The sequence below is a fragment of the Bos mutus genome, chromosome 16 (assembly GCF_027580195.1).
Source record: "Bos mutus isolate GX-2022 chromosome 16, NWIPB_WYAK_1.1, whole genome shotgun sequence".
Taxonomy (NCBI): domain Eukaryota; kingdom Metazoa; phylum Chordata; class Mammalia; order Artiodactyla; family Bovidae; genus Bos; species Bos mutus.
The window spans coordinates 32,196,941-32,213,321 of record NC_091632.1 but is presented as its reverse complement, the minus strand read 5'-3'; the positions used below and the strand labels follow the sequence as shown (position 1 = coordinate 32,213,321).

Below are 16,381 nucleotides of genomic sequence, written 5' to 3'. Positions count from 1 at the left end.
TTTTCCTCTTTTTTTCATCTCCACTATTAATGTCTCCAAATAAAACTTTACCAGAAGTAAGAAACATGTTCTGTGTAATTTTCATTCTGAATAAAATTCAGGGAAACGACGGGGCTTCCCTGGTGGCTCAGTGGTAAAGAATCTGCTTGCCAAAGCAGGAGACACAGGTTCAGTCCCTGATCTGGGAAGATCCCACATGCCATGGACCAACTAAGCCCGCGTGCCACAACCATTAAGCCTGTGCTCCAGAACCCGGGAGCCACAACTCCTGAGCCCACGTGCTGCAACTACAGAAGTCTGCACGTGCTACAGCCCATGCTCTGCAGCAAGAGAAGCCACACAGTGAAAAGCCTACACTGCAACTAGAGAGTAGCCCCCGCTCACTGTGACAAAAGAGAAGCTTGAGCAGTGACAAAGACCCAGCACAGCCAAAAATAATTAATAAATACACTTATATTACAAAGATTTAGGCAAAAGAAAAGCTAATCCAAAGCTACACTAGACTGAAGACTAAGAATGTGTTTTCTTTAACAGAACCGCTGGAGCTGCTGAGTTTCATACAGTTAGATAAACTGGCCCGTCAGACAGCTCCCAGTGCACTTGTGTCTTAAGAGGAGAGAAGTATCTGCCACATGCTTAACTCATCAGTATCAATAAAGATGCCGTGTATAATTACTTAACACAATCTTCATGCTTTAGTGCCCTTCCTCACATAAGCAGTGGCAACTGTATAATTAAAACACAGACCTTTCAGGGTGGTGAATCCCTTTCAAATATAACCCTTTCAAGGTCTGCAAAGTCGTTACTGATAGCCATGACTAAGGACAGCATTTGAAGAAATGCATGTAGAGTATCTAACAGCAGACTAATTCTAACACTCTTACCTTTAAAGTTTTATAGTAAATGGCCCTGTTGATTTCCAGTGGAAATAAATTTTGCTCTTCTCCTGAGCAAGCCCAATTCACATAGCGCAGCCAGTTCCCCTTCTCTGGATCGGTGGCATCAATGCACATCCATCCCAAATTTGGGTAATAGACCTTGGATGGGGGAAAAGGACAGCTGTTAAAATAGGGGTATCTTTTAAATGTTTCCATTTTCAACTTCTAAGACAATTCCTGTTCATTATATGGAAGTACTCCATAAAGCATTTCACATCAACAGAATAATCAGCATAAAAAAGGAAAATAAAAATGAAAACTGAGGTCCCAAATTATATAATCCTCATTAGTTATTTTTCTATTTGGATGTAATTTTTTTCTCCTAAACTTTATGTGCTATATAATAAATGTGCTTGATGGTCTCCAAATCCTTCGCAAACACGAACATGAAGCCTAATGATAGCTCTCCTCTCCATGTAACAGAGCAAGTGTGAGCCTGCAGCAGTGCTCCTCAGCACCCAAATGCCCTGAGCCTCCTGGGCTGTTCAGCAATTCGAGAGTGGGGCCCAGTCCTGCTGGGGTCCACAGCTCCGCAGGTGCCTTTGCTGCAGTGCTGACAGAAATTTCAGTAAGGAAGCATGCAGTGTGAACCTGATGTGGGTGACAGGGCATGATGCTTCTTCTGCAGACTCTGTTGACCTTAAATACTTCTCTCCCTAGACAATCTGTATTCTGGGAAATACCAGTTTCCTTCTGAAACAAGACCAAAATCCCGACCTGTTTTTGAGGAGTCAGATCAACTCCACACTTGCAAGACAGAAGCCGTCCCTGATCATCCACTGTCCATCAACTGCTCCTCCTAGAAGCCTCTGGCTCTCATTCCTTCATTTAAAGAGAGTCTATTGAGCAGCTGTTTCTTACTTTGTAGATACAGACATACATACATCTAGGTTCTACTTTCCCAAATTTAGACTGTAAAACACTTGATTAGGCACTGAAATAGAATCAAATGGTGACAGTCTGTCAAAAACAAAGCAAAAGAAATGAGTCTTCTACTTTCTCCTTCGGAAGAAAGGAGAGAATCTTGATGCTTCCATTTCTTTCCTACAGTCAAGACCCTCACCGCTCATGTCTTCTTTTCACATTAAACACTGTTTGTTTACTGCAGGTTTCTTTCCTTCAGGAACAAAGCCCCAACTCTTGGCTCTTCTGGGCATGCCTGTCTCCCAGCCCAGGACTGCCAGGGCGACGACCACCTTACTGGCCATGAACAACACTTTCTTCCTGCTAGGGGTTACACATCTGGCATAATGCTGCATGCTTTCCATATTATCTCATTTAACCTTATGCATCAGGTTATTACCCCTTTTTGCCACATGTGGCAATTAAGGATCAAAGATTATATAACTTTCCCAAAGTCACTCACTTGGTGAGTACTAAAGATGGCCTTAATCCCAGTGCTGCTTGACCTCTGTTTATCAGTGCCTTCCTTGACCATCCCAGCTAAAACTATGAAGCCTTCTCTTCCCATCAGCACCCCCAGTTATCTAGTCATCTCCTGATTTATTTTTCTTCATGGTACTTATGCTCCTATTTTCCTACTTAGTAACTATTTCCCCACACCAGAGTATTAGCTTCATGAGAAAACATTTGAGTCTTTGCATTCCCTGTAGTACCTCTAAGACTTTGCCCAGTGCCTGGCAGAGAGTAGGCTCTCAACAAATAACTATGAGATTAATGAAATGATATTATCATATACAAATGTGTAATTGTCATTTAATGAGCACCTACACGACAAGGATCATGCTAGAAAGTGCTTTGCAGTTACTTTATTTACTCCCCACAAAATGTCAAGGAGAGTATTTTCACTATTCTGTAAGAACCCACAGTGAGTTTATTCAGCAGCTGGTTGTTTACTTTAACCTCTCTGCACCACCTGAAAAGAGGCTACAGGTCACATTTGACTCCTTTTCAAACTCACTGTCACACTCACTCTCGGCTCACGCACACACAAGCAGCCACACACACACTTCACCCTTGAAAACAAAGAGAAAGTGCAGCCCCAAGTGGTATGTGTGGAAGAGACAGAATCACAACACAAAATTTAAACTTCACACACCAAAATAATTTAAAGTGCTTTAAAATGCTTATGAGATACTTTTGCCAAGTTTGCCAGTATGATAAAATAACAAAAATGGGAATATTTAGTTGGTCTTTAAAGAGTGTCAGTCCATACACGTTACCTACTTTTTAATAACTTAGGGATGAAAAGTCTTGTTTTGATTTATCATAGGAGACAGCAGAGTCCCCACACACTCCCATGCACATACTGACACAGCTACAACACTGCAGAGATGGTGCTGGAAAATCCCACACAGTCCAAGGCACCTGGAGAGAAGTAACAAGCGTCTACCTACCACCTGGAGGATAACAATAAGACTGTGCCACAATTTCCTGGCTCGCAGGTCAATAATGACCCTTGCAAAGAGCAAGGTGTTCCACTTGAGTAAAGTTTTTATGTAGAGCTCATTTTGTTACAAAAAAGACTAAGGAATCTACTAAGTCACACTTAAACTAAAATGCTCAATTTTATAGAAAAGATGAACACTTCAATTTTTTTTAATTTGCGAACTAGTAATTCACAAAGAAATACACATGGCCAAAATCTCAAGGAAAAAAAGTAAATTTACCTAATAATCAAAAATAAGTAATTTTTTAAACTCGCAAAATGGTTAAAAATTGTTTTTTAAGGAGAAAAAAAAAAAAACCCACAGAATTAGAAAGCAGAAATTCTCCCAAAATGCTGATCAGAGAATAAATTGGTATCTTTTTTTGGATCAAACTAAGCAATACTGACTAAAGAACTTTAAAATGCACATACTTTAATCAGCATATACACTTTTAGGAATTTATTCTCATGAGATATTAGGCAATCACACCAAGATGTAGGTACAAAGATGTCCACAGCAGTGTGGTTTACCATAGACTCATTGTGAAATGGAGAACACCACAGATTAGCTCAGTATGGTAATACTGGAATATAGTGGAATACTAGAGAGAACTTAAAAAATACTGTTGTATGAATGACTGACTGATATGGAAACTTTTACTTTCTGTAATCTTTGTATTTCTTAAGAATTTTCTCAGTAGTAAACACATATTATCTCTATAATTAGGAGAAAAAGATGACCAGAAGATGTAGAAATATAAATAATCAGTAGAAAAGACAGTCATAATACACTGATGATTGAATAAAGCCATTTATAAAAAATATGGCTTAAACATATGAATACATGAAGAGAAAAATGATCTGAAATCTAAATGCATGAATATGTTATTAATGGTTTCCTCGGAAAATGGGATTCTTCATAATTTTCATTTTCCCTCTTCTGCTTATCTGAATTTTCTACCTTCCCTCCACTAATTTAGTGTAATCTCTAAGTAAAAAGGGAAGAGGGTGGGGAGAGCAGGCTAGGAAGGCAGCCACGCTCTGCTGAATGCCAGGCTCACACTCCCATCCTCTTCCCATCACTGTCATCATCATCACACATACATCTTCCTTCTCATGTTCACTGAGTCTCACTTGTAATTGGAACTGGGATGAAAATGTTTTCATGCAATTTCTACCTTAGTTGGAATCCCAACTGGTTTCCAACCAAAGTTAACTTCAGCGACTGATACACAGAACTTATCTCTAAAATGTGACAGAATTACGCTCAATATATGTGCAAGTTACGAGACTGCACATGTACCACCACACCATGAAGTGAGGGTGGGCCACGACAGGAGAGTGAGACTCTTGTCCTTTCAGGTAAAGACAGTGCCAAGGCAGGTCCAACTCACACCCCAGCTCTAAATCAACAATGTCACATAACAAATCTATTTCCACATCCTTATAAAGACCGAGAAATACTTAGCTGACTTGATCCTAAGGAGAGATACTTCCATATAATCAATAGTTTTTCCTCTGTAAATAGTCTCTGTTTACAAAGTGAAGAAAGTGAAAGTTGAATGTGAAGTTGCAGTTGTGTCCGACTCTTTGCAACCCTATGGACTGTAGCCTACCAGGCTTCTCCGTCCATGGGATTTTCCAGGCAAGAGTACTGGAGTGGGGTGCCATTTCCTTCTCCAGGGGATCTTCCCGACCCAGGGATCGAACCCATGTGTCCTGCATTGCAGGCAGATTCTTTACCACTGAGCCATTTAAAAATTTCATATAACCCTAGAAATCGTACGCAAAATGTTCTGTGTTTATGTACATTTGTATATTTGCTGGGGAGATTTTCGAAGGGGTCCACAACATGCCAAAGACTAAGACTCTCTAGGTAGACTCTGCTAGTGGGAAGATCACCGAACAGGCAACCATGAAACCTGGGCATCCTGACTGACAGTTTCAGAACCCCAGGCAGGCCACCTGCTTTCAGATCTGTCATCTGTGGGAAGATTTAGGGTGTTTCTGGTATTCTTTATTTCACAAACAAAAATCCCCATGGTATTGTCATTCGTCTATATAATACCACAAGTATTATATGCCAAGCTCAGTGCTCCAGAACTGAGGACAGTGCCTGCCACATGGTAAGCTTAACAAAGAGGGGTTAAATAAGTAAATAAACTCTCAATTTTCTCCTTGCACCATTAACACGCTGTCAATCTAGTAACAAGTTCACTTATTCAGAAAAATGGCTTAATTCTCTGTACTTCAACATCCCCACCCTCCTGAAGGTACTAAGAGAAGAATAACACTGGTACAGCAGTTTCTGTGACAAACAACTCTATGGCTAGCCCACTTTTAAGTAACAGGTTCAAAATCTTTGCCCTTCTATTAATCACACTGCTTCACAGTAAACCTAAGACCCCAGACATCACCACGTTCACTCCCTCTCTCTTACACACATAGACATGGGCTCAGCAGACTTTCTGCAAAGGGCTAGGAAGTATTTTCGGTTTTACAAGCCATACGGTCTCAGTCACAACTGCTCAACTTGGCCACTACAGGGCAAAAGCAGCCACAGACAATATGTAAACAAATGAACATTGCTGTGCTCCAACAAAACTTTATTAATGAACTGAAGTTTGAATTTCATATACTTTTCATGTGTCAAAAAACACTTGATCTTTGTTTAAACCACTTGAAAACGTAAAAACCATTCTCAACTCTTAGACTGCAAAAACAGATGGCAGGTTGGATTTCCCCCATGAGCTAGGTCTTTTCTTAGGACATTCTGCATGGTGTAGGAGTTGGAAAGGAGCAGTAAGAGCTGAGTGGTACTTTCTGACAAAAGGGTCTACAGAATCAGCTGGGTGACTTCTCTATTCTCTTTTATAGTTTTGTCCATTTTTAAATTAGAAATACTTTGAAATTAGAAGAACTGAGATAGCAAAAATTATGAAATCTGCTTGTTAGTATCTGATCATAACAGTGCTGAATGATAAAAAGTTTGTTTTCACTTCTGAAAAAAAAACTATTCAATATTTAAAGTCTCATTATACAGAAATAAATTCTCTATCAATTTTAATTGAAATGCAATTCTATTTCTTCTCTCTACTATCTGGACTCAAAATTTGTTGCCTGAAGAGTAACATTCAAATCAAAGCAGTGGACTATCAGTTTTCATCAATAAGAAAGAGGGGAAAAAACTATCAAAAACATCAACAACGCTGGTTTTAAAAAGCTAAAAAGGAATATTCACCCCTGGTGGCTATATAAATTAGTGCAATCCCTTTTGAGGTGTTAGGAAAATTTACCGAAACTTAAAATGTACATAACTTTTGACTCAACAATTATACTTCTAGGAATTTATCTTAAGAAGATAACCAGACAAGTGAGCAAATATGTATATACAGTTAGTTTCATACTTGGAAGAATTTGGGTTTCTTTTTTAATATTATGGAAGTAGAGATGACTTACAGTGCTGTGTTCATTTCTGCTGGTACAGCAAATTGATTCAGTTATACACATAAGTATATTCTTTTTCATTATATTGAATATAGTGCCCTCTCCCACACAGTAAGTATACCTTGTTCTCTGATCCTATACTAGCATCTGCGAATCCCAAACTCCCAATCCTTCTCTTCCAAAGAATTATTAATATCATGCAAAGATTAAAACTACTTAAATGTCCACTGGTTTAACAGTGGAAGGATACAATGGAATTCTAGGTAGCTATAAGAAATAATGACGTGGATAAGCATTTGACGAGGGATATACATTTGACATGTACACATCTATAACATATTAAGATACAAAAGCATGTTACAAACTGCATACATATACGGTTTGATCTTAACTGTGTATGAAATGTCTAGATATGGTGTTTGTATAGGTACCTGTGTGAGACAGAAGAAAAACAAGAGGCAAAGAGGCAGAGTTAACAGAATGCACACCATGGTGTTGACACGTGATTTTTACTTTCTCATTTATAATTTTCTGTTTATATTATTTTGCAATGACCATATATTACTTTTATAATTTAAAAAAGGCTTATTAGAAGGTACAACACCATGAGTGGCCCCTAATGTAAACCATGGACTCTGGGCAATAATGGTGTGTCCGCTGTAACAAATAACCCATTCTGGTGGAAATGAAGCCAGTGAGGGAAGCTGTGTGTGCATGTCTCATGGAGGTGGGGGCAGGGGGGAGAAGGAGATACAGCAACTCAACTTTCTGCTCAATTTTCCTGTTAACCTAAAGTAATCTAAAAACTAAAGGCTGTTCTTAAAAATACATATTAAAACAAAAGTTCTATTCATTAGAAACAATCTAAGCCCCACAGAAGTGAATGTGAAAGGCTTCAGAATACTGCACATTGCTCAGTGTGTGTGTGTGTGTGTGTGTGTATGTGTGTGTGGCGGTGGTGGGGTACATGAAGTCCAGTGTTTGGCCTGCCAGCAGTTCCCCACCAGGAACTGACCACAGAGTACTCTCCTCTTTCCAGAACCTGACGTTCCATGCATTCACCCTGAGGATACTCTCCTGTTTCTCTCCTGTTATTTCTGATATAATAGCATGCTTTCAGTGGAAACTTAGAGGACTGAAGGCTGCATAAGATAGTCAAAGGCTCAAGAAAAGCAATTTAACACTTTCTCATGGAGTTCCAGTGGAGGCAAAAGACCAGGTTGCTAAAAGATAAACTGGTCTTAAGGGGCTTTAATGGAAGAACAAATGCCAAATGAGATTTTAATGATAAGCAGTATCTGTGACATTAAGAGGAGGCATTCTGATGCAAGTCAGAGGATAACACCAAAGTTAGAATAAGTTAATGGGGAAACACTAAATTTTACCTGGATTTTTATTTTCTTTATAAGAAATATGTACATTATAATTTTTGTTTCCTATACTTTGCCAAATACATACTTCCACATGTGTATGTCAAATATATCTACTTCTATTTTAACAGAGCAAAAAGATTTAGAGGTTTCTATATGGACTATAGACCTCAGAGTTGAAACCATGTGAACAACATCCAAATTTTTTTTTTTTAATTGCAGGGAAGAAAATCCAGCCTTGACAAGAACTAAATCTTTAAACCTGAGTAACAAGAACTGGCAGTTTTATAAAGAATCCCAACTATGGCAGAACATAAGGAGAAGTATCTTAAATTAACAATGGGATGTTAACAAGTTAACAGGAAAAACTGAATCGCTAATATCTAATACATCATGGCTCCAAATTATACTTTTTAAACAAGCTACTACGAATTCATACTTTAGGAATTTCAAGGCAAATGAAACCTAATTTACAAAAGGCACTATTAGTAACTTATATAAAATGCCCAACAATATCAAATTGTTGAGTAAAGCAGGTACCACAAACTTAGGTTTAATATTAATGACACTTGCTCAACCTTAGATACACACAGAACTAGAGTAGGTGTTCTCTGGTTCCTCACCAGGATGAATGCTAACCTGATAAAGCATGTCTGTTGGTTTCCCTTGTGAAACTTCTAAAATTAAAAATACAGTTTATTTTGGAACATAATTTTGTGGTTAAGACATTTTTAAGCATTTGGCCATTATCTTGAATAATTAAATTTTTTTTTTGGTTGGGCATTTTTTCCACAAATACAGCACTCTTTTAACTTGAAAGTTGTGAAATAACAAAGTAATTACTCCCATGGTAAATCACCATTTCCTAAGTCCCCTTGGGTTAAATATCACTGTATTTATTATAAGGGATTCAGAGAAACTCTCAAAATTACTGAGAGAAACTTAGAATTCTCAAGGCAAGAAACACTGTTCACAGCACTGAGAAAAAGAGCAACATACCACAGACGGACAAACACCACAGAACTTCTTGACTAAAACTGTCTCCAGACATTTCCCAGGCGAATTTTATTTTTAGGCTTTTATATGTTTACAAGTGAAACAGATGTGATTTCCACCTAAGACAATCTGACAGGAATGCTTTTCCTCACCACCAAAAAAACTTCTCTGGCTGGGAGTCATGCCACTGAGTTCTACAAGAACCTGAGGAGTTTCATGGAGGCTGCTGATTGGAATTAAATTTAATAGAAATGCTTAATTCATAGGCAACTCTTTAAGAAACAATAATAAGATATTTTTATCTTCACAGCTTTCTTCATGAGATTATTTTTAATTCTCCCCATTTTTAAATGGAGGGTTTTAGGGCCCAAAGGTTAAGGGCCCTACCCAGGTCACAAAGGCAGGATTTGAACCCTGGCTCAGTCGGTAAAAGAATCCAGCTGCAATGCAGGAGACGGACTGCAACACAGCCAACCTAGGTTCAATCCAACCAGGTTCGACCCCTGAATGGGGAAGATACCCTGGAGAAGGAAACGGCAACCCATTCCAGTATTCTTGCCTGGGAAATCTCACAGACAGAGGAGCCTGGCAGGTCCATGAAGTTGCAAGAGTCGGACACAATTTAGTGACTACACCACCACCACCAAACCAATGAAACATTTCTAACTGCCTTATTGTCAGGCAGCAGGACACATGGGGGTTGTGGTTCTGCTCTGACAACACTCTCTGCACGTGTGCCCAAGAAGGGAGCCACTCCCTCTGGTCTAGACAGCTTCCCCGCATAAGGAGTGTGTGAACGCTCCCCATCTTCCAGGATCATTGAGAGAATGTGAAACGAACAGAATGAAAGCCTTTCTAAAAAGTCAAACCACTATACAAACATGGCTTCTCAGGTGGCTCAGTAGTAAAGAATCGCCTGCCAATGCCGGAGATGCAGGTTCCATCCCTGGGTCAGGGAAACTCCCTGGAGAAGGAAATGCCAACCCACTCCTGTATTCTTACCTGGGAAATCCCATGGACAGAGAAGCCTGGTGGGCTACAGTCTATGAGGTAGCAAAAAAGTTGGACACTCCTTAGGGACTAGACAACAACAACTATATAAATACACAGTGTGCTAAGAATGTCCAACTCTGAATGTTTCAGCAACACAGAGATTACTTTCTAAATGACAGAAAAGATCCTAACTATACTTTATTGATATTAGTAGCCACCTTGGTGTGTCTTTTACTGGCGTTCGTCTGCAAGCCTATAAAGTGGTAGACCAAACTCTTAGCTGCAAAGCAAAGCAAAGCAACCTGAACAAGGCAAATAAAACACCAATTTGACATTTATTGTCGAAGACAGCAAAGCACTTTCAAACTACAAATGTAAACAGCAATCTGTATCCAAGGAAACACATTTTCTATTAAAACTATTCTTTATTTTAAAGAACATGTTAAGTTGACTGATTAATTTCAGAAGGTCAAATCCTGAGAAGATAAATCCTTTAAAATAAATCCTTTCAAATCCTTTAAAAATGTATTGAACTCTGATAAGCAAAGGACAAGGATCATTTCTTACCTCCCACATGTATACATTATTCTTAACCTGAGATCTTTTTTTCTTGTCACCAACAAATGGCCCAAACTTTTTGCCTTTTAAAATTGGTTTAGTGGCCCAGACACCTAGAAAATAAAACCAACAGTTTCACAATGCATTGTGGTTAAAGACTAAAGCACTAAAAGCAATTCAGTTTCACAAAATACTGAAAAGACTAGTCACTCTAAAAGCAAAACAATGTTAACTGAGATCACAGAAAATCAAATTAAATCAAGTATTCAAAGGGGATTTTTATTTTTCTTCTTAACAGTCTTCTGTATTTTCCTAATAGCCTGTAAAGAATCTATATTGTTTTATAAGCAGGAAAGATTATCTTATGGTTTTTTTTTTAATTTTTACATGTAAAATTACCCAGATAGCATAATCACAAACACGTGGAGAAGAGATAATCACAACAATTAAGAGAAAAAATATCAAATGCAGTAAAAATGCAAAGTTCCTCTTTCTCCTTTTCTACAGATTTCAAATTGTCAAAAAAAAAAGAAAAAGAAAAACCCTTAAACAGTTAGAAACATAGTGCCCTGTAGTAAATATTTTCGAAGTTTGTTTGCTCTCTGCTATGTTTCCTGAAAGCTTAACTCACTCTTCAGAGTTTAAAACAACCAAGATGTATACTGCTTTGTGGTATTCTCAGGGGTATTTCTACAGTCTTCACAGTGACCATAAGGCAAACAAGATGCAGAAGCAGTGGGTGAACAGCAGGAGACGCCCTAGTCAATGGACCCAGTGCCACGGTATCTTCTACTGACAGCACTGCTTTGAACATGTTCCCTTACCTTTTGGGCTCAATTTCCTCATGTATAGATGAAGGCTGTGGTCTCAGCCAGTGGCTCAGCTATGATGAACTAATTCTACCACCTGTAAGTCTGCTATGAATTCCATTTGATATCCCAGCTAATAACTAATTAGTGGAGAGATAAAATCAACCACTTTCATGAACAAATTACTCACTGAATAATTTTCAACGAGAATTAGGAAAAGCATTTATTAAAAGTTTATTCACACACATATATATCAGAATATCAGAAGAACATCTTTAAAAAAAGAAAACAGGACATAAACATGATTTCTTCTAAGACTGTACTCTAACTTTTGTAACTTATTTCCTTAGCCTTCTATCTAAAGATTAGAACACAAAAACAAGACTCAATACAAAAAAGCTTGGCTATATTCAACAAGAAATTCTAGCAAGAAGCATTGGGACACACTCATCATTCACTCAAATACCCACTGAGGCCCATGAAGAGCGTCAGTTACTGGAGGCATGAAGATAAATAAGAAATGAAGGCACTCACGATCAATGCAAGTGATGGATATGAAAACAAATACAAAATAATGAAATAAATATAATACCATCATCACACTCAAATCACAGTGAAATCAGAGGCAGAATACATTCTGTGGGAAGAAGAGCCCTGGGGAGACACAGAGGAAGGGGCTGCTCAGGCTGAGTCACGAAGGAGGGTGGGTGCATGTGAAGGTGTTCCTGTCCACCCTGCATTCTTAACTGGAAAACAAACTCTTCAAAACAAGCCAAGAGTATAGATGTGTTGCTTTTGGAGTGAGCTCCCCACCTGAGAAGCCCCCAGAGGAAGCCTGGCCACAGCCCACTCTCCCTGCCCTCTCCTCCCCTGAACCTAGCACTCACCAATCCGAGTTTTGTCAACAGCAGATGGGAAAAGCCTCACTTCCTCCGGAAGTCCTCGAAGCACATGTTCAGGTACCTCGGCCAGGGTCTCCGTGGCTACCACAGGCTCAGCTGCGTTCTGCAAGTTAAGAAACAGAAGAATAATAGCAAAAAGAAGAAAACCCAGTTCTGTTTTGACTTTTTTTTTCTGGTCCAATAAACAAATATGCAAAAATGTAAGGGAAACCTAAAGCTGGCAAGCCAGACTAAAACGATGATGTCAAGCATTTCAGGAGGTGCTTTTTTGCTTGTAAGTCTCCAAAGGAAACCACTGTAACCTTCAAGCATGTCTGTGTTCGTTTGCTCCAGCCACCTGTGACCATTTTAAAACTATGTAAACCTTCGGCACCATACTGTTTTAATCTCCCACAGAATCTGGTAGCAAATTACATCTTAAGCTTACTTTTAAATCAAAGACTACCATCAGCATCTTAGGATGTTAAAAAAAAAATTAACACTCTCTATTTAAGTGAACACTTTTGGCACATGCTGTAAAGGCCATGCCAGCCAACTGGACCCCCATCCCATCCATGCTTTCATTCCTCCAGCAACAAAAGCTTGACAATTTCCAGCAAGAACACTACAATTTATTTTGGGCCCTCCACAGAAGTGTGACCTTTCCAGGAAACAGTACTGTATCACCGTACACCAAGTAACTAAACAGCAACATCTCCACAAAATTACAGTCTCAGAGAAATAGAGAATTTAGAAATTACTAAGTATATGCAAAAATTCATTGTAAATATTAAATAAATTTCTATTAGATTTGTATCTAAAGGAATAGAAAAAAAATAGAAATCTAAGGGAATAGAAAGGGGAGAACCGAGTCAACTCATTGATCATGACTGTTATTCTAAAACTAACTTTCAAATCAAAGGAAGATCAGGTGGCTATTAACTGGCACCACATAAACCCTAAAGAACTGACGTGCAGATCACGACCCTGCTAAGAATGATAGGTTTTGTAGTCTGAATGTTCTTTATTTCACTTTGCAGAGGGAAATATTTCTGAAGGACTTTCAAAGGAACCAACATAGGCAAACAGCAAAGTGGAAGTTTCAGTCACACAGTCATGTACGACTCCTTGCAACTCCAGGGACCGTTGCCTGCCAGGCTCCTCTGTCCATGGGATTCTCCAGGCAAGAATACTGGAGTGGGTTGCCATTCCCTTCTCCAGAGGATCTTCCCAATCCAGGGACCAAACCCAGGTCTCCTGTATCACAGTCAGGTTCTTTCCTGTCTCTCTGTGCCACCAGGGAAGCAGCAAACTCCAAGATAAAGTGATTAATTTTCCCACAGTGAAGATCTTGTAGTTTTAAGAATGCTTTGTGCCAAGAAGAGAGTATCATTCGAATTTCTGTACTCCTAGCATTTCAACTTAAAAAAAAATATATATATATATATCAACAGGCTGCTTGGAAAGAAATAGATCCCACAACAACAAGCAAGTCATTGTGAAGGTCTACTCTGCTATTTTGAGTTGGAATGTGCAAAAGTGGGCACATAAGGCCTGGGGATCATTCCCTGGACAGTGCAGATGTGACGGTGCATGCTCTCCAGAAGCACACACACTTCCATCCTGCCTGATTAAGCCTTGGTCCTGACAGTATCACCAAGCACAAGTTCAACACCTTCCTAAACATGGGAATATCAAAACTGCCCCAGAAAATGATCTTATGGTATTTTTTAGTAGATAAAGTGTGAATAAATTTAGCACACAAATTTCTCACTTCTAAATACAATGCTCTCATTTTTAAAAAATTTTAATCTATAAACCAGAATTTCGGAAATGTGACTAAATTTTTCAAAAGAGGGAAAAGGTATTACATTGGTAACTGATATCCAGGCTACATAATAATTATGTTTAACTTGGATAAATTAAACAATATTAACAAGTCATAGCCACAGTCATTAGCACATAGCCAGTTAGTACATAAGTGGGAATTTCCTTCCCCTTTTTCGGAGTGAACCCTAGAAAAGATTTTAAAGGATGTGACACCATCTAACCTTCCCAGGAACTTTGAAAAGACAGTGTGTCAGCTAACTCAAACTGATACTGCCAGGCACTATTACGGTAACTACTAAAGGCTCAATGTGCACTGGAACTTCCTTGGGCCTCAGGCACTGTGCTAACCATCTTGTGTGCAAGACCGAGTTTACTCCAGACAGCCCAACAGGAAGGCCCTGTTAGTGCCTCCTCCCAGCTCCTTGCCCCACTACCACACACACACACAAGAGGAAATTGAGGCTTAGGAAGTGGTCCAAGCTGCCCAAGGATAGGAATTGAGTCTCTGTCTATCCCCAGAGCCCAAGCCTATAACCACTGTGGTGTTTACAGTTAAAATTCTGCTAGATCGGCTTTGAGGTGCTAATGTAAAACATGGTGACTCTGGTTGATAGCACTGTAGTACAGAACTGAAATTGCTAAGAGAGTAGAACTTAAATGCTTCCTCCTCCCAAAAAGAAAGAAAAAGAGAAATATGCAAGCTGATGGGTGTGTTAATTAACTGGACAGTAGGAATCCTTTCACAATGTGTAGGTATACTGAACCACCACAATGTACACAGTTTAAATATCTTACAATTTTGTCAATTATACCTCAGTAAAGCAAAGAGTTCAAAAGGAGAAGATTCTGCTGAAATACAATCTGACAACTTCTGCCCTAAAATCTCCAAATTTCCATAGAAATGTCAACAGGAGATGGTAACCTAAGGGAGGAATGGTCATCCCCACAGCAAATTTGTAACTTGAGTCTAAGTTGGAGGCCATCTATATTAAAATTTCTGAGACACCTGGGAATATAAAGGACGTCAGCAGAAGAACCACAGGAAAAAGAAACAAGAAAAATTCCCATATACATACTTACTTGCCTTCAGCAAATCCATGATTTTTAATTTGGGCTCCTTTAGTTAGAAGAGGAAAGCTTTTTTCCTGTTTTAGTATCCTTCACACTACAACAGGGCTCAACGAGAACCCGAGGACCTCCTTCCAGACACTGGCCAGCTCCAGGGCCTTCCTCTCACCTCTCCGGCTGTCAGAACCTCCACTGTGGTGCTTACTGCTGGAAACTGCAGGGAACATTTTCTACGAAGTTGGAAGTAGGAGGAGGTAGGATGGCTTGCCTAAACAGAACCATCCTCTCTCCTTCCTTATTTTTCCTTCATAGCTCTTATCACAATTTTAAATAATTGCTTGTATAATTATGTTTACTGTACCTCCCCCATCAGACTGCAGGGAAGACAGATGGCATCCACCTTACTCCATGCTCCATTCCCAATACTCAGCAGCAGACCTGAAACACTTGTCACTTATATACTTGAATGAATAAGTGATTCTTGCAAGCTAACTTGAACTTTTTAGAAAAAAGAAGGCTAGGAAAGCACAGCTGAGTCATCTATCTGAAAGCATTTTCTCTATGCATGCCTGAATTTGAGATAGGTATTTCTGGGTCAACATAAGGATTCTTTTTTAGAAAACGTGGCATGCTCTCAATTTCAAGCAATCATTTGACAAGTAAACTTTGGAATAAAAGCATATTTTAAAGAAAATTTCACTTCCCAACATTTCCATAATTGGGAAACTGGGGTTATATATATATATATAAATATATATAAAATATATTACATGTAACACTATACTCAAAACAGGGTAACCTTGGTTCGTACACTAAAGAATAACAGGCCTGGGACTATGTCTCAGGTTGATTTTGTCTAAAAGACACTGGAGCGTCTCGATTTATTACAAGATTTCTGAGTCCGTTCTGTGGGCCAAATAATGTTTTAAGCATCACACATACCTCAATACTGTGTCACTCTAGTGAAGAAGATGGACAAAATTAAACAAAGATATACAGTGCTTGGTAGCTACTGATGCTCTGAAGAGAAATCAAGAATGAGAAGATGACACAGTGAAGGGAGAAAGGAAAGGGGGTATTTCAGACAGAGTGCTCATGGGAG

The 16,381-nt window shown here is 39.0% G+C and overlaps 1 protein-coding gene across 8 annotated transcripts in view; it reads right to left on the bottom strand.

The window, feature by feature from the left end:
• PRDM2 (PR/SET domain 2) overlaps positions 1-16,381 on the bottom strand; it is a 132,597-nt gene that overhangs the window by 84,810 nt on the left and 31,406 nt on the right. For all 8 annotated transcript variants that reach the window (XM_070384942.1, XM_070384937.1, XM_070384935.1 and 5 more), the window contains 3 exons: positions 12,388-12,505; positions 10,701-10,804; positions 885-1,037 (listed from right to left, as the gene is read on the bottom strand). In XM_070384942.1, coding sequence (XP_070241043.1) covers positions 885-1,037; positions 10,701-10,709 — 162 coding nt within the window. In that variant the 5' untranslated portion in view covers positions 10,710-10,804; positions 12,388-12,505. The remainder of the gene's footprint in view (positions 1-884; positions 1,038-10,700; positions 10,805-12,387; positions 12,506-16,381) is intronic.